This window comes from Hemitrygon akajei, chromosome 17 (genome assembly GCF_048418815.1).
Source record: "Hemitrygon akajei chromosome 17, sHemAka1.3, whole genome shotgun sequence".
Taxonomy (NCBI): domain Eukaryota; kingdom Metazoa; phylum Chordata; class Chondrichthyes; order Myliobatiformes; family Dasyatidae; genus Hemitrygon; species Hemitrygon akajei.
Window position 1 is genome coordinate 11,910,821 of NC_133140.1, and position 19,126 is coordinate 11,929,946.

The 19,126-nt window shown below is 47.5% G+C and overlaps 1 protein-coding gene across 4 annotated transcripts in view; it reads left to right on the forward strand.

Moving 5' to 3' along the window:
• Window positions 1-19,126, forward strand: part of fcsk (fucose kinase) — a 387,988-nt gene that overhangs the window by 287,651 nt on the left and 81,211 nt on the right. For all 4 annotated transcript variants that reach the window (XR_012101869.1, XM_073069669.1, XM_073069671.1 and 1 more), the window contains exon 7: window positions 17,118-17,215. Coding sequence is in view for 3 of the 4 variants with exons in the window: in XM_073069669.1 (XP_072925770.1) it covers window positions 17,118-17,215 (98 nt within the window). In the remaining variant the exon portion in view is untranslated. The remainder of the gene's footprint in view (window positions 1-17,117; window positions 17,216-19,126) is intronic.

A 19,126-nucleotide genomic window follows, 5' to 3' on the forward strand; every position in this document is an offset into this window, starting at 1 on the left:
AAGAAATGGAAGGGTTGGCTATTTTCTAAATGGACTGAAAATACAAAAATCTGAGGCACAAAGGGAAATGGGAGTCCTTGTGCAGGATTCTCTGAAGGTTAACTTACAAGTTGAGTCTGTGGTGAGGAAAGCAAATGTGATGTTAACATTCTTTTCAAGAGGACTAGAATATAAAAGCAAGGATGTAATGTTGAGACAGTATGAAGCACTGGTGAGGCCTCACTTGGAGTATCGTGAGCAGTTGTGGGTCCTGTATCTTAGAAGGGATGTGCTGAAATTGGAGAGGGTTGAAAGGAGTTTCATGAAAATGACTCCAGGATTGAACGACTTGACATATGAAGAGCGTTTGACGGCTCTGAGCCCGTATTCACTGGAATTCAGAAGGATGAGGTCTGACCTCATTGAAAGCCATTGAACGGTGAAAGCCCTTGACAGAGTGGACGTGGAGAGGATGTTTCCTAAGGTGAGAGTGTTTAAGATCAGAGGACACAGTCTCAAAATAGAGGGGCGTCCTTTTAGAACAGAGATTAGGAGGAATTTCTTTAGCCAGAGAATAGTGCATCAGTAGAATTTGTTGCCACAGGCAGCTGTGGAGGCCTGGTCTTTATGTATATTTAAGACAGAGATTGATAGATTCTGATTAGTCAGGGCATGAGGGGATACGGGGAGAAGGCAGTAGATTGGGACTGAGAGGAAAATTGGATCAGCCATGATGAAATGGTGGAACCAACTCGATGGGCCAAATGGCCTAATTCTGCTCCTATATCTTATGGTCTTTTGTCCTTGTGGAAAAGCAGTCTGCTCCTGCGTGGTAGCAATCTCTCCCCAGGTGGAATCTCTCTGCTCTTGCAGGATAGCAGTTTGCTCATGTGTCCACAAACAGAACTCTTGATTGACCTGAGAAATATTCAGTCACGTCACTGGAAGCTAATGGCAACGTTATCAGCAGCTGTGCCATGAGCCTTGACATTTTGGACCTGCTGTTTAAGCTGGCTGGTGATTGCACAGAGGATTTTCACATACATCAGCTTTCCCTTTCCGCCGTGTCATTGTAATACTGAGCTGAATCACTGAGAGCAAAACCTCATATGCAGGGATATCGTGCCATACAAAGAGGGCATGCAACCCATCAAGTCTATGCCAGCTCTCAGGACAATCTCTCTACAACCTGTGCCCCCTGGTTCTCCCGCCATGTATCAGTAATCAACTTATCAGCCAGCCTTTGCGGTGTGAGGAAAGCTGGAGCCCCAAGTAGTTACAGAGAGAACTTGCAAACTCCACACAGACAGCTCCCAAGCTCTAAATTGTACCCGGTCTGCCTCAGTTATGGTGCTGTAGCTCCAGTCCCACAGCCTAGACTTGTTGAAGGGCTTGTTTTCAGGATCCCATCATTGGCAAGTGCAGAGCTCGAGGCCTAGAGTCTGAGTTCTTATCCAGGGTCCTCTTTCGTCATCATCGGCGAGTACCAAAGATCAAAGCCTAAAATGTGATCGGTAGTCCATTTCAAAGCCCAAAGTTCAATCGTTAGTCCAGAATGAACCCTGAACTAGCGGAAGTGCAGAATGGCTGGAGCCCTTAGTCTGAAGATCTCTGAGAGTCTGCTGGAGAAGTCCAAGGCTCAACGTCTGCAAGTCCGTGTATGTTAGAAGCCAAAGTCCTGGGGTTGAAGGACTGTGCGTGTACGTTGCTGGGTGGAAGGAAGAAATAGGGCTTGTTTTGCTCTTGTTGCTTGTTGTGTTCTGTGATGCTCTGCTGAGCATGGTGGGCTTGCTATGTTGGAACGGGAACGTGCTGACACTCACAAGCTGTTCCCAGCACATCCTTGGGTCTGTTGGTTGTTAACGCAAATAACACATTTCACTGTGTGTTTCGATGTAAGCATGATAGGTGAATCTGAATCTACCTGTAGCCCCACATATCGACTTGGTTTCCCTTCAGTCTCTCTGGAGCCTGCATGTGTGTCTGTACGCAGAGGGCAAACCCTTGTGATGATGGTATCATGAGCCGGCTCTGCATGGTATGAGGCACAACAGTGCAATGACTTCTTCCTCCCTTGCTTCTGGAAATGCTTCTCCCACGTCTGGTAAGAGCTATGTAGGTATTTAAGATAGTGCAATGGAAAGCTTAATGAAAAGAACATGTATGGCACTTTCAGGAGGTGTGCCAGGGAATGCTCCGTTCTCTATATATAGGACATTTATTGACACTGGGGAAGGAAGGAGACACGTTACCTACAGGTACGTGCTTAACCTCTATCTCAGTAGCATTCTCAGCTAGTCTGGAGCTGACTGCTTGTGTGTGACCCCTTAAGGAGAAAGACTCTATCCCTTAGGCCAGTGAGGCTTTGGGGGGGGGGGGGGGGGCGGTGTAGGACACAGAGGAGAAAACACGAGGAAATCTGAAGATGCTGGAAATTCAAACAACACACACAAAATGCTGGTGGAACATAGCATGCCAGGCAGCATCTATAGGGAGAAGCACTGTCGACGTTTCGGGCCGAGACCCTTCGTCCTGCTGTGTTCCACCAGGTAGGTGTGTGTGTGTGTGTGTGTGTGTGTGTGTGTGTGTGTGTGTGTGTGTGTGTGTGTGTGTGTGTGTGTGTGTGTGTGTGTGTGTGTGTGTGTGTGTGTGTGTGTGTGTGTGTGTGTGTGTGTGTGTGTGTGTGTGTAGGACACAGAGGAGAAGTCTAAATGATACACCGTACATGGCTAAGTGTCAAATCGAGAAAACTCACTTACCAAGCAATTATTATGTGCTCACAAACAAGAGAAAATCCAAAGCAACACACACTCAGTGCTGGAGGAAGTCAGCAGGCCATTATTATGTGCTTTTTCTCGTCGGCTACTTCCTGTAACCTCCTCCTTACTTTTCAGGGCATACTCATAGAGGACATGTGTCTTTCTCTTGTCCTTATTCCAATAATCTAAAGGTCTATATAAAATTGGGACACACTCCTTCCCTTGCACTCCCTCCCATGCACCTGTTTCACTGGACTGCTGCCTCAATGCAGATGCTCCCATTAAGTGCAGGAGGCCTAATGTCAGTGTAGGATCGGTACACTGAAAGGCCTGAATAGAGTGGATGTGGACAGCCCGTTAGTAGGAGAGTCTAGCATATGATGGCAGAGCCTCAGAATAAAAGGATGTCTGTTTAGAACTGGGATCAGGAAGAATTTCTATAGCCAGAGGGTGGTGAATCTAAAATTTGTTGCCACAGTGAGCTGTGGAGGCCAAGTCATTGGGTGCACATAAGGAAGAGATTGCTAAATTCTTGGTTGGTAAAGGGGGTAAGGGTAACAGAGAGAACGCGAGAGACTGGTATTGAAAACTATGAAAATGGACAAGGGAGAGCCAGTGGATATAGTGTACCTGGACTTCCAGAAAGCTTTTGATAAAGTCCCACATAGGAGATTAGTGGGCAAAATTAGGGCACATGGTATTGGGGGCAGAGTACTGACATGGATTGAAAATTGGCTGGCTGACAGGAAACAAAGAGTAGCGATTAACAGGTCCCTTTCGGAATGGCAGGCTGTGACCAGTGGGGTATCGCAAGGTTCGGTGCTGGGACCGCAGCTGTTTACAATATACATTAATGATTTAAATGAAGGGATTAAAAGTAACATTAGCAAATTTGCCAATGACACAAAGCTGGGTGGCAGTGTGAAATGTCAGGAGGATGTTATGAGAATGCAGGGTGACTTGGACAGGTTGGGTGAGTGGGCAAATGTATGGCAGATGCAGTTTAATGTGGATAATTGTGAGGTTATCCAATTTGGTGGCAAGAACAGGAAGGCAGATTACTATCTAAATGGAGTCAAGTTAGGAAAAGGGGAAGTACAAGGAGATCTAGGTGTTCTTGTACATCAGTCAATGAAAGCAAGCATGCAGGTACAGCAGGCAGTGAAGAAAGCTAATGGCATGCTGGCTTTTATAACAAGAGGAATTGAGTATAGGAGTAAAGAGGTCCTTCTGCAGCTGTACAGGGCCCTGGTGAGACCCCACCTGGAGTATTGTGTGCAGTTTTGGTCTCCAAATTTGAGGAAGGACATTCTTGCTATTGAGGGAGTGCAGTTTAGGTTCACAAGGTTAATTCCCGGAATGGCAGGACTGTCATATGTTGAAAGATTGGAGCGACTAGGCTTGTATACACTGGAATTTAGAAGGATGGGAAGGGATCTGATTGAAACATATAAGATTATTAAGGGATTGGACACACTGGAGGCAGGAAGCATGTTCCCGCTGATGGATGAGTCCAGAACTAGAGGCCACAGTTTAAGAATAAGGGGTAGGCCATTTAGAACAGAGATGCGGAAAAACTTTTTCACCCAGAGAGTGGTGGATATGTGGAATGCTCTGCCCCAGAAGGCAGTGGAGGCCAAGTCTCTGGGTGCATTCAAAAGAGAGTTAGATAGAGCTCTTATAGATAGCAGGGTCAAGGGATATGGGGAGAGGGCAGGGACGGGGTACTGATTGTGAATAATCAGCCATGATCACAGTGAATGGCGGTGCTGGCTAGAAGGGCCGAATGGCCTACTCCTGCACCTACTGTCTATTGTCTATTGAGAAAAATAGATCAACCATGAATCGAATGGTCTAAATCTGCTGCTCTAACTTATGGCCTTAAGGTGTAGTAGTTGTCTGGCAATGAGCTATTGAGCAACATGAATTGGGAATTAAAAAGATAAGGCAGCACAATATGTTCAAGATGAGCATTGATGCATTGACAGCTGAAATTTGCATCTAGACTGCAGTGGTGGTAAAGGCTTGTGTTAACCCTGTGTTGTGTTTTGTGCAGTGGTGGTAAAGGCTTGTGTTAACCCTATGTTGTGTTTTGTGCAGTGGTGGTAAAGGCTTGTGTTAACCCTGTGTTGTGTTTTGTGCAGTGGTGGTAAAGGCTTGTGTTAACCCTGTGTTGTGTTTTGTGCAGTGTTATTTCCAGACACTTGATTTCAAGTGCAATTTTGAGAATCATCTTTATTCACCATTTTCATCTACGTGTATTAGGAATTTGCTGTGGTGTGTATGAGGAATTTGCTGCGGTGTGTATTAGGAATTTGCTGTGGTGTGTATTAGGAATTTGCTGTGGTGTGTATGAGGAATTTGCTGTGGTGTGTATTAGGAATTTGCTGTGGTGTGTATTAGGAATTTGCTGTGGTGTGTATGAGGAATTTGCTGCGGTGTGTATTAGGAATTTGCTGTGGTGTGTATTAGGAATTTGCTGTGGTGTGTTGGTAAACATGCAACCAAAAAAAAATCCAACATTCTACAATTATACAGGATAAAAAATTTATTTAAAAACTAAATGTTTTTAAATATTAAGTTTGGATTTGGAGTAAAATACACCAGGATGTACTTACTATGTAAGCAGCATTATAACAATGGTTTAAAGTATTTACAGTGCAGTATAGTGATGAGAGTAATGGACAGGGAGGGGTGGGAGGTTAACTAGAATGCTTGATCACGTTTACTGCTGGGGGAAGAGGGTGTAAAGTTTTTGTTTTAATAACCGTGTAACGCTTTCCAGAAGGAAGGTTTTGGAAAAGGCAGTTTGCAGGGTGGGTAGCATCCACCTGCAGTGATTTCTTTCCACCTGTGTCTTTGTTCTGGAAACACACAAGCCCTGCAGTGACAGTGGGCCGCAGCCACTGACCTTTCCTGCTGACCGGACAGATCACTGTAGTTTCTGTACATTGTGAGAGGACGCTGCAGCAAACCAGACAGTGATGGCTGATGTCGAGATGCTAATTGCACCAGGATGATCTGGGGGAGTTGGACTCTTCCCAGCTGCTGCAAGAAGCACGTGCTCTTACTGTGTCTTTGTTAATGTAGCAGACGTGGCCCTCCCACATGAGATTTTGGGAAATAATGATGCCCAAGAACGTGAAGTCGATACGTACCTCCACAGTTTTGAGGGCATTCACCAGCAAGTTTTTGTGTTTGCACCAGGATACCAGCTCTTCTAGTAATATTTAGTAAAACGTAGTAAGGTGCTACTAAACCTGACAGCTGGTGAAGTGGAGCAGTATTAGGGCAGACGCTCGAAAAGTTAGGTTTTAAGAGCACCTTAAGAGAGGAAAGTGGCGTGAGGAGAATTGCAGAGGTCGGGGTTCTGACAGCTGATGGTACAGCACCTTCTGCTGATGCAGGGACAGTAAACCGGGCTGTATTGGCAGAGCACAGGAATAGAAGGAGTCACACAGCCGGCAAACATTCTAACCAATATGCACCCATTCATATTAATCCCATCTTCCAGCACTTGGCCCGATAACCCAGACGATTCAAGTGCTTGTCTAGACACTTCTCCAATGTTGCCTGTGACTCGGCTTCCACCTCTCTTCCAGGTAAAAACAGGTCCTCCCACTCTGGGTGAAAAGGTCCCATCGAAACTGTTACCCCGACTTATATTGGTGTTGTTTAAGTTTTACTCACCTCTGACAAAGGGAAAAGCTTCCTGCAGTCTACTGTGTCTATGTACATTATAATTGTTACACTGTAGTGGCATGCAAGGCGCTACGAAAGGAACACATGGAGGCAGAGAGAGCTGAACTCAGAATGGCTTTACTGATTCAAACTCGCACACTTAAATCCCCCCTCCCATGGGTCCCTGTGACCAGTGTGGCGGATGTGACATCAGACCGTCCCCGGAAGGTCCGCCCTGCGCGTCTGCCTGTGGCTCCCGATGGCGGTTCGAGCCCCGTGTGTGCGGACCGCCACACCCCCCCCCCCCCCCGACCCCCCAGAAACGTCCGTCGGGGGAGTGGAGCCCCCGGTCTGGGTGGCCGGCCTCACCGGCACGGTGCAGGCCCCCTCACTGGTTGCTCAATGCTCAAGTGCGTCGGTTTGAGATGGTCCACTGTAAAAGTCTCTTCCCGGCCACCCACCTCCGCGACACACGTTGTGCCGGATCACCCTGAACGGTCCCTAGTACGGCCGCTGTAGAGGTGACCTGTGCATGCCCCTGCAAATATAAACATACTCACAGTCTCGGAGGTCTTTAGGGGTGAAGGATGGCGTGGGACCATGCCTGGAGGTTGGGACCGGTGCCAGGGTCCCTACCTTGTCCAGCAGCCTCGTTAGCACCGCAGCTGGAGTTTCTTCCGAACCTCGGGCCTCTGGTACGAAGTGGTCCGGGACCGTCAGGGAGGCGCCATAGACCACCTCTGCCAAGGAGGTGCCCAGATCCTCCTTGGGGGCCATGCGGATGCCCAGTAGGACCCAGGGAAGCTCATCTGTCCAGTTGGGGCCACTGAGGCACGCCTTCAGGGCTGACTTGAGATACCGGTGGAATCACTCTTCCAAACCATTGGACTGGGGATGGTACACTGTGGGGTGATGCAGCTGGGTGCCCAGGAGCTGTGCCAGTGCTGTCCACAAACCAGATGTGAACTGCTCCCCTCTGTCGGAGGTGATATCCATTGGGAGGCCGAACCTGGCGATCCAGTTTGCAATGAGCGTCCTGGCGCAGGACTCAGTGGACGTGTCTGCCAGTGATATGACTTCTGGCCATCTGGTGAACCTGTCTACCATGCTAAAGATATACCTGGTGCCCCGGGAGACTGGCAGGGGGCCGACGATGTCCACGTAGATGTGCTGGAACCTCCTTTGCGTCGGTTGGAACTGCTGGAGGGGAGCCTTCCCCTGTCGCTGGACTTTGGCGGTCTGGCAGTGTACACAGGTCCTGGCCCAGTGTCCGACCTGTTGCGCAAACCGTGCCAGACGAATCTATCCGCTACCAGTTTGATGGATGCCCAGATGGACGGGTGGGCTGGGTAGTGCAGCGTGTCGAGCACCCGGATGGACGGGTGGGCCAGGTTGTGCAGCGTGTTGAACACCCGGACGGACGGGTGGGCCGGGCTGTGCAGCGTGTCGAACACCCGGATGGACGGGTGGGCCGGGTCGTGCAGTGTGTCGAACACCCGGATGGACGGGTGGGCCGGGTCGTGCAGTGTGTCGAACACCCGGCGCCTCCACGCGGCTGGTACCACGGGTCGGGGTTTGCCGGTAGACACATCGCACAGGAGTCGATCTGCTGCCGGGCCGATGGAGACGTTCTCCAACTGGAGCCCCGAAACGGCGGTGCGGTAAGCCGGAATCTCGGTGTCCGACCATTGTGCTGCCACCAGTGCTGCGTAGTCTATTCCTGAGGACGATATGCCTACTGAGTGGAGGCAGGGGCGAGACTGTGTGTCGGCGACGACGTTGTTCTTCCCTGCGATGTGGTAGACGTCCGTGGTGAATTCAGAAATAAAGGACAGATGCCTCTGCTGCCGAGCCAACCATGGGTCCGATACCTTGGCCAGTGCGAAGGTGAGGGGCTTGTGGTCCGTATACACGGTGAACTCCCTTCCCTCGAGGAAGTATCGGAAATGCCGGACAGCCAGGTAGAGCGCTAGCAACTCACTGTCGAAAGCGCTGTACTTCACCTCTGTTGGCCGTAGGTGCCGGCTGAAGAAAGCGAGTGGTCGCCACTGGTCCTCGACGAGCTGCTCCAGGACTCTGCCGACTGCCGTGTCGGAAGCGTCGACTGTGAGTGCCGTGGGTACATCGACTCTCGGGTGCACTAGGAGGGTCACCTTTGCCAGCGCCTCCTTGGCCTGCTCGAACGCCTCCGTGGACTCCGTGTCCCATGCCATTTCTTTGGCCTTGCTGGCCAGCAGGCTGAACAACGGTCTCATGATGCGTGCCGCCACTGGCACGAACCGATGATAAAAGTTGACCATCCCTACAAACTCCTGCAGCCCCTTGACCATGCTGGGCTTGGGCAACTGGCGGAAGGCCTGGCCCTTGACCATGCTGGGCTTGGGCAACTGGCGGAAGGCCTGGCCCTTGACCGTGCTGGGCTTGGGCAACTGGCGGAAGGCCTGGATCTTGTCCGGTAGGGAAACTGCGCCATGTCGGTTGATTCTGTGGAGAAGTCGATCTCCGTCAGCCCAAACTGGCACTTTGCCGGATTGATTGCCAGTCCGTGGTTGCTTAGGCATTGGCAGAGCTGGTGCAAATGTGCCACCTGCTCCTGGTGCGAACTGCTGGCCACCAGGATATCGTCCAAGTAAATGAAAGCAAAATTCAGGCCGCGTCCCACTGAATCCATGAGCCTTTGGAAAGTTTGGGCTGCATTCTTGAGACCGAAAGGCATCCTCAGGAATTGGAACAAGCCAAACGGGGTGATGAGGGCTGTCCTGGGCATGTCGTCGGGGCACACTGGGATCTGATGATATCCCCTGACCAGGTCGATTTTGGAGAAGATTTTCTGAGTTCGCCGAGAAGTCCTGGAAGTGGGGGTACCGGGTATCTGTCGGTGGTTGTGGTGTAGTTGAGCCTTCTGTAGTCTCCGCAGGGCCTCCATCCTCCTGTGGACTTGGGCACCATGTGCAGCGGGGATGCCCATGGGCTGTCTGAGCGGCGTACGATTCCCATCTCTTCCATCTTACGGAACTCCTCCTTGGCGAGGTGGAGCTTGTCGGGTGGGAGTCTGCGAGCTCGGGCGTGCAGCGGCGGTCCTTGCGTGGGGATGTGGTGCTGCACGCCGCACTTGGGGTTGGCTGTGGAGAACTGCAGGGTGACTATGGAGGGGAATTCCTCCAACACCCTGGCGAATTCATTACCCGAAAGGGTCACGGAATCCAGGTGGAGGGCCGGAAGCTTGGCTTCTCCGAGCTGGAAAGTCTGGAACGTCTCAGCATGGACCAAACGCCGGTCTTTCAAGTCGACCAGGAGGCAGTTGGCTTGTAGGAAATCTGCCCCTATTAGTGGCTGTGACACCGCTGCCAACGTGAAAGTCCAAGTGAAACGGCTGGACCCGAAATGCAGTGAGATAGTTCGCAGGCCGAATACTGGTGCCATTTGCGATGGTGAGTTCGGGGCCTGGGACCGCGTTATGAGTGTCCATGTTTGAGGGGGGGAGTACACTGACTTCGGCCCCGGTGTCTACCAGGAAGCGCTGCTCGGAGTGTCGGTCCCAGAGGTACAGGAGGCTGTCTCGGTGGCCAGCCGTCATAGCCATTAGCGATGGCTGGCCCCGGCATTTCCCAGAAAAGCACATGGTGGATGGCAGTGGCACGCACCTGAGCCCCATCTTTGGTGATAGAAACACCATCATTCCGAACTTTCGTCTTGTGCCCCTGTGGGTCTCGGCGGCTTCGGTTGTGGGTCTCGGCGGCTTTGCCCCAAAGCGCGACTGTGGCTAGGCCCATGGAGGCTGCTCCACGTTGCTTGCTCTGCCAAAGGACGTCTGCTTTAGCCGCGACCCTGCATGTGTCGCTGAAATCCTCACTCATGAGGAGGAGGCGGATGTCTTCTGGCATTTGCTCGGGGAACAACTGTTCAAATAAAAGGCACGGCTTATGGCCGTCCATGAGTGCCAGCATATCATTCATGAACTCGCATGGCATACGGTCGCCCAGGCCGTCCGTGTGTAGGAGCCACGCGGCCCATTCGCGGAGGGAGAGTCCGAAGGTATGGATCAGGAGCGCCATAAACTAAGTGTACCTGTCCTCCGTTGGTGGCTGGCGTAGGAAGTCGATGATCCGGCCTGCCATCTCCTGGTCGAGCGTGCTGACCACGTAGTTATACTGTGTAGCATCGGCTGTAATGTCTCTGATATTGAACCGGGCCTCAGCTGCTCGAACCAAACGTGGGGCTGAGTGGCCAGAAAGTCGGGAGCTTCAGAGAGACCGCGCTGTGCGAATTGCTCGGATTCATGGCTGGTTGCAGAGTCGCTGGTTCCAGATGCCGTCTGGAACGTTGGGTCACTAATGTAGTGGCGCGCAAGGCGCTACGAAAGGAACACATAGAGGCAGAGAGAGCTGAACTCGGAATGGCTTTACTGATTCAAACTCGCGCACTTAAATCCCCCCTCCCATGGGTCCCTGCGACCAGTGGGGTGGACATGATGTCAGACCGTCCCCGGAAGGTCCGCCCCAAGTGGGCCGCGTATCTGCCTGGAGACCCCAATGGCAGTTCATGCCCCATGTGTGCGGACCGCCACACCACCACCTTTGTCCCAGGGAGAACAGACCCAGCGTCTCCAGTCTTTTCTTGTCATTGAAACCCCCCTTCCTAATCCACACATACAGTCGGCCCTCCTTATCCGCGGATCGGGAAAACCCGGAAGTTTTCTCTCCAGCACTCATTGCTTGAGCATGTACAGACTATTTTTTCTTGTCATTATTCCCTAAACAATACAGTATAATGACTATTTACATAGCATTTACATTGTATTAGATATTATAAGTAATCTAGAAATGACTTAAAAGTACAGGCAGTCCCCGGGTTATGAATGAGTTCCATTCCTGAGTCCGTCTTTAAGTCGGATTTGAAGTCGGAACAGGTACATCTGGTATTATTTAGTGTCAGTTAGTCAAACGTTTTCCTTAGTATATAGTACATATTTTACCTTTCTATGCATATAAAACATTTAAGAAACATATGTATTTCAATAATTAAACCACTGCGTTGCTTAGTAATAATTGTAGTTTTCACCGGGGCAGGGCCTTTCACATTCTCCATTAAAATTGTTCTGATGGTTGACCGACTGTAGCCTAATGCTTTTCCAATGGCCGATGGCGTTTCACCTCTTTCCAATCGCGTTATTACTTCCACCTTATTTTCAATTGCGATCGAGATTATTTTCGTGAACTGAAACACAGCGGATTCAGAGCTGCGCCACCGGGTCCTAATGTCCACCGCACAGAGACATGTTAAATTAAGTCCAGGGTTGCGCTGGGTCCTAAAGACCACCATACTGATAGATGTTAAATAAGGGACTTGAGCATCCACAAATTTTGGTATCCGTAGGGGGTCCCGGAACCAATCCCCTACGGATAAGGAGGGCCGACTGTATTGAATTTCCTCTGCATCCTCTCCAGTACTATCATATCCCTCTTTTAGTGTATGACCAGGGATTTAAGAGTTACACGGAGACTGGGAGCCGTGGTGCTACAGAACGACTTGAATGAGAATCTTAATCTTAATATTAATACTGTAGTACTTAGTATTAATATCTTAGCATTCTGTGCTTGGAGTAAATGTCAGTCAGTGGATAGAATGTTGATGGTGAATAGATTTGAGGCCACATTACCTCATAGTAGAAATGGAAAAGTAGGATTTTGATAGATGGAGGGACAGGGAGAAATGGTGCAGAAGAGGAGCTGAGTCCAGCATCGTGAGCCATGATCACAGACTAGGCTTGAAGGGCCTATTGTGTTCATGTTTGAGGAAAGACAGTGAAGGTGAATAGTCATGAGTAGGATGCTGTTCAGGATAATCATGCCCTTGAATCTAATTAATAAGCTCCAAGATCTAGGCTTCAAAACCTCCTTTTGCAACTGGATCCTCAATTTCTTAGCTGGCAGACTTCAGTCAGTACAGATTGGCAACAACATCTCCCCCACAATCTCCATCAGCACAGGCACACCACAAAGCCGTGTGCATAGCCCCCAGTTCTGCCGACTTATGACTCTGAAGCTCCATTGAAATATTTAAATTTGCCGGCAACATCTCTGTTTTTAGCCAAATCAAAGGTGGGGATGATTTGACTTATGCACTCAGTGGCCACTTTATTAGGACCACCTGTACACCTGCTTATTAAAGCAAATACCTAATCAGCAAATCATGTGGCAGCATCTCAATGCATAAAGCATGCCGACACGGCCAAGAGGTTCAGTTGTTGTTCAGACCAAACATCACAATTGGAAGGAAATGTGATTGAAGTGACTTTGATGGTAGAATGATTATTAGTGCCATAAGGAGTAGAAACTGCTGATCTCCTGGGATTTTCACACACAACAGTCTTTAGGGTTTACAGAGAATGGTGTGAAACACGAAAAGAACATCCAGTGAGCAGCAGTTCTGTGTGTGAAAATGCCTCGTTAATTAGAGGTCAGAGGAGAATGGCCAGACTGGTTCAAGCTAACAGAAAGCCTCAGGTAACAACAGTGAGGTGCGGAAGAGCATCTCTGAACACACAACACTTCGATTCTTGAGGTGGATGGGTTACAGCAGCAGAAAACCATGAGCATGCAGAGTGTCCTTTTTATTTAGTTACAGGAGATACCTAATAAAGTGGCCTCTGAGTATAGGATGGAGATCGAAAATCTGTTTGAATGGTGCCACAACTCCAACCTTCAATCAATGTCATCAAAACCAAACAGCTGATTATTGTCCACAGGAGGAAGAGACTGGGGTCCAGGAGCCAGTCCTTATTAGGGGATTAGAAGTGGAGAGGGTTAGTAACTTTAAAATCCTTGCCGTTGTTATATCAGAGGACCGTGCTGGGGCCACCCCGTAAGTACCATTACAAAGAAGGCATGGCATCTAAAGCTCTTGACAAACTTGTATAGATTGTCTCATGGTGGAGTGTATCCTGACATCAAAGCCCAAGTACGAAAAATCCTACAGTAAGTGGTGGATACAGCCCAATCCATCACCAGGAAAAAGCCCTCCTGATCATTGAACCCATCTACAAGCAGCATCCACCATCAGGGACCCCAGCCATCCAGGGCATGCCCCCATTTCCCTGATGCCATCAGGAAGGAGGTAGAAGAGCCTCAGGTCCCACACCACTGGGTTCAGGAACAGTTTTTAGCCTACAACCATCAGGCTCCTGAACCAGAGGAGATAACTTCAATCACTGATTCCACAACCAAGAACTCTACAATCACGTTCTCAATTTTAAGTATATACGTATGTGTTTATTGATGTGTGTATTTTCACAGTTTGTCTTCTTTGGCACATTAGGTGTTTGTCAGTCGTTGTTTATGTGTAGTTTTTCATTATTTCTACTGTAAATACCTGCAAAAAGTAAATGTGAGTGACACATATTCAAAGGTTCAAGGTACATTTATTATCAAAGTATGTATGCAGTATACAACCCTGAGATTCATCGTCCGACAGCCACGAAACAAAGAAACACATCAAACACCCAAAAATGAGCAAAAACAATCACTCAAACAGCAAAAAAGAGTGAAAAACACAGAAACATTAAACAGTCATTGAAATAGTCCCAGAATGTTCCGTTCAGTTTAGCATTGCATCACTTTTTGACTGCAGGCCACAAAACCGGCCTGCCCCGATCAAAAAGGAAGGAGAAAGCAGAAGCTAGAGACACATCATAATATGAACTATAGAGTCCAGTCCACAGATCACATCAAATAAACCTTGCCCAAGAACCAATGCTTTGGCACCATCCTCCAGCAGCTGCAAGTGAGGGGGGGGGGGGGGGGGTGAGAGATAGAGAGAGTGAGGGGGGGGGTGAGAGAGAGGGGGATGGGAGAGAGTAAGAGAGACACACACGGACCTTCCTCAGTCAGCAACAAGTGAGAGGGAGAGAGACCAACCAAACGCAGGCAGACGATGCTGAACACCCCACTTGCCTTCCACTCTCATCCTCATTGATTTCAATCTTGTTCAACGCCTTAATGGGTGCGATCAGCGAGAAATGAGGTCAATCGTGGGTTTGCCCCCCTCCCCGTCTCCAGGCTTCTTGGCCACGAGGCCACAATCTCTGCTTGATACCTCACCCTCAGAGACAACAAAGTCCCAGATCACTCAATCGGCCCAAAAACACACCATCAAAATGTAAGTCAGAGGTTCCAAGAGTAACAGAATCATATTTGAAAGAAGAAGTTTCATGAACTGTCTGAAAGACATCGCCATTGGTCGTGTTGTTCACTGGTGCCATCTTGTTCAAACTGAGGGCTTTGGTATTAAATTTACTTTAAACTTTGATGCATTTTAAGTGTGTTGTAGAAGTATGTTTCAGCCTGAGTTACTTTTGCAGATGTAATTCACCAGTGTATTGCATGAATAGAAGCATAAATGTGATTACTTTTGACAGGAAAAGTCGCAGAAAACGCTTAGCCTATCCTGAAGGGTAAAAATTTATAGTCTATAGTTCTATAGGTCAGTTGTGGAGAGCGCCCTCTTCTTTGTGGTGGCGTGTTGGGGAGGAAGCATTAAGAAGAGGGACGCCTCACGTCTTAATAAGCTGGTAAGGAAGGCGGGCTCTGTCGTGGGCAAAGTACTGGAGAGTTTAACATCGGTAGCTGAGCGAAGGGTGCTGAGCAGGCTACGGTCAATTATGGAAAACTCTAAACATCCTCTACATAGCACCATCCAGAGACAGAGAAGCAGTTTCAGCGACAGGTTACTATCGATGCAATGCTCCTCAGACAGGATGAAGAGGTCAATACTCCCCAATGCCATTAGGCTTTACAATTCAACCGCCAGGACTTAAGAACTTTTTAAAAGCTATTATTAATGCTTTTTGAGATAGTGATTTAGATGCATATCATATTTTTTTTACTGAGTTAAGTATTGTATGTAATTAGTTTTGCTACAACAAGTGTATGGGACATTGGAAAAAAAGTTGAATTTCCCCATGGGGATGAATAAAGTATCTATCTATCTATCTATCTATCTATCTAGTCACAGAGAACCAAAAGTATGTTTGCACATAAACCTTTCAAGGTGGCAAGATAAGTTAATAAAACTTACAGATCTTTAAGAAGAGGTAGAACAGTAATGATTATCCTATGTTTCATAAGGGCTCACCTGTCTAAGATGGCAATGAAGAGGAATTTCATCGATTGGTAAAATTCCATCTTCCCCTGAATGCACTTGTTTAATTTTACACTGCCTTCATAGAGAGCGTCCTCAGATCAGCCATCACTGTCTGGTTTGGTGCAGCATCCTCACAATATACAAAAACTACAGTGAACAATCAGGTCAGCAGACAAGTTAATTGGCTGCAGTCTACCACCACTGCAGGATTCGTCTGTGTCAGGGACAAAAAGTGGGCAGAAATGTTTATTAGTGTGCTCTACCCACCCTGCAAGCTGCCTTTTCCAGAATCTCCTTTCAGGAAAGCACTACGGGGCTATTAAAACAAAAACCTCACACCATCTTAACAGTTTTTTCCCCCAGGCAGTAAACATGATCAACCAGTCTAGTTATCCACCCACCATGCTCTATCGATTAATCACCCTGTCACTGCACTGCACTGAAAGCACATAAAGCCACTTTTTATAAAGATGTTTGCATTGCAAATACTTGCTGGTAATGATGTATTTATATGCCTTTCATTTCATATGCAAACTTTGACCTCAAACTTTATTTTTATGTAACTATTTGTCTATAATTGTTGAATGTTGTTTTTTCACCAACACACCACAGCAAAATTCTAATATCTGTAAATGAATATGGTGAATAAAATCGATCCTTGATGAATCTTTGGAATTCAGTTTCCCAGAGAACAGTAAATTTGCTTGACACAGAGATGGAGTGGGAAAGTAGGCTGAACCAAGAGAGGATCAATCATTATTTTAGCAAGTGGTGGAGGAGAACGAAGAGATTGATCAGCCCATTTCTACCTGTTTCCCACCCACTGTACGTTAATATTCACATTAACTTGAATTGGACTGAACTTTGAAAGCAAAATGCCTGTGATCAATGATGTATTTATACCTTGTTAATTACAAAAACTACGTCTTTTTCAAGATAGAGCTGGAATATAGCATCCAATTCCAATTTAAAGAGAATTTCATGGCCTAGAAGAGGGTGCTGAAAGGTACTTCTTCTATAGTTATCAGTGACAGCAAGATTTAGTTATCAGGGTAATGTAATAGGTAATTCTCCTTAAAGGGAGAAGATAGATGAACTTAAACTGAGATGGACTGAATGGCCTCCTTCAATACTTTATGATCCTATGCGACACACCGAAGTATTCCCTTGATAGACGCAAGTAACTCCAGATGCCAGAATCTGGAGCAAAAAAAAATAAACTGTTGGAAGAACTCAGATCCCAAAATTTTTCCACAAATGCTGCTTAAGCCACTGTGTTCTTCCAGCAGTTTGTATTTTGTTCTAGAGGTACCCCCTTCACCCCTCTTTCCTGCCTTTTCATAACAAAGGCAGGAAATTGGTCCACCTATTGCCCAAACTGATCCAACTCACCACTTGGCAGGTCTATAGGTATTATGTTGCAGGATGGTTTGATGGTGCCATACCCTGATTGTATGACATAACTTCAGTAGATGAGATGTATTGGATTTGATCATGATTGCTTGTCCATAGATATGTTTCATTGATCATCTACAAATATTGTGATTCTTTTTCCAGATATTTGTTGGGACGGGTTCAGTGGTGTTAGAGTGATATCTGTACCTGGGACTGTCAGTTATGCCAGGAATCATGGTGTCTACCTCATTGACCAGGAGGTAAGTACTCTCAGCACTCATTAATCAGACAACATAGCTAAAATGGGAAAAATTGGAAGAGATACTTTCTATAAGAGAGGCCATTGTGAAAGCAAAGGGCAATTCTGTGTGAAATTAGAGATACAATTGAATGCCCAGCAGCCATGGCAGGGTTGCAATGCAGTTACTTGTGTAACACCCTGGTTGATATTTTTACTGTTTTGCTGAATGTTTTTCACTTTGTGCTATTCTGTGCGAGCTGCATGTTTTCAGCTTCTGTTGGGTTACTGTTGAAGATAGAGATTGGAGAATTGTGTGCCATCCTATTAGGATGGTGGGATTAAGGGGAGGTTTCTCTGGTGAGGGACACCAAGGTTGGACTTGGAGCTTTTGTTCAAGAGGAAATGAAGAGAGAAGACGCTGGGGAGAACCGGGCGTAGCATATGGTGGGAGACGGGTTTGTTCGAGATGGATTGCAAGCAACATTCGGAAACTGGTGTGTGCTTTCACATTGACCGAGGGCCCAACACATGAGTGACAGAGAAGTTCAAGGTGAGCTCTGACTTGGGCACATTTGACTGTTTAATTAGAATGGGACCTTTTCTTTCTGTTATTCTTTACTAACCCTTCAGTTAAGATTCATAAATATAATTCCTTTAATTGTATCCAGTGTACTGTCTGTCATTTCGTGGCATTAATTTGTAACAGGGTAGCAAATGACACAGCATCCACACAAACAGGGGTTTGGGGTGGGATCGAGCACGCCTCAATCTCCTGAGTTTGGCGGGGCCAGAGGTTGTCTTCCCTAGACTTACTCTGCCAAGGAATCCACTCCTTATATGGTAAAATCTAACAGCAGAAGTGGTAGTCATGCTTCACTTCCCAATGAATTCAATGGCTTTTAGGCACACTTTGAAAGGGAGAATCTTCTCAGCATCCTTTGACCATTTGATCTCTTTCTTGGAGGCTGATGTAGTTATGAGTAGTTAACTGAGACTTTAATGAATGAATGAATGATCTTTATTGTCATTATACATAGATACAATGAAACTCTGTTTGGTTTCCTCTCAGGCAATCAAACAAAGCGGTAGATAAAAACAAGACAGTAATAGAGAAACAGTATTAAACAGATAAGTAACAGAAAATAAGTTGCAGCAGCACCAGAATATCACAGTAATGAACAAAGTGCCGTTAGTGAAAGTATTTGAGTCCTTGTGTGTGCATGTGTGTGCTCACAGTTTCAGTCATTGTTCTGTGGGAGTGGTGTGATGGAGGCCACAGCTCTGGGGTAGAAGCTGTTCCTCAGTCTATTTGTTCTGGCTTTTAGTGTCCTGAACCTCTTGCTGGATGGCAGCGGGTCAAACAGGGAGTGGCCGGGGTGTGTGGTCTCTGGTTATGCTGATTGCTTTCCTCCTGAGTCTGCTGGAATAGATGGTGTCCAGTCCTGGAAGCTCCATCCTGACAATTCGCTGGGCCACCTTCACCACGCGATGCAGGTCTTGTCGCTCAGCGGCTGTGCAGCTGCATACCACACTGTGGTGCTGTTGGTCAGGATGGTTTCAATTGTGCTTCTGTAGAAGTTAAGTAACAGCTTTTGTGGGAGTTTGGCCTGTTTCAGCTTTCTGAGGAAGAAGAGTCTTTGTTGTGCCTTTTTTTTTACAAGCAGCGAGGTGTTGGTGGTCCATGTCAGCTGTTTTGACAGCATAACTCCAAGGAACTTTAGGTTTTCCATACTTCCCACTACCACTCCATGTATATGGAGGGGATGTATACTCTGTCCTTTGATCTCCTGAAGTCAGTGATCATCGCTTTTGTTTTAGAAGTGTTAAGGACCACGTCGTTATCCTTACACCACTCTGTCAGATGATCCACCTCGAGTCTGTAGGCTGTTTCATCCTCGTCCTAGAATTGTCCAACCACTGTGGTATCATC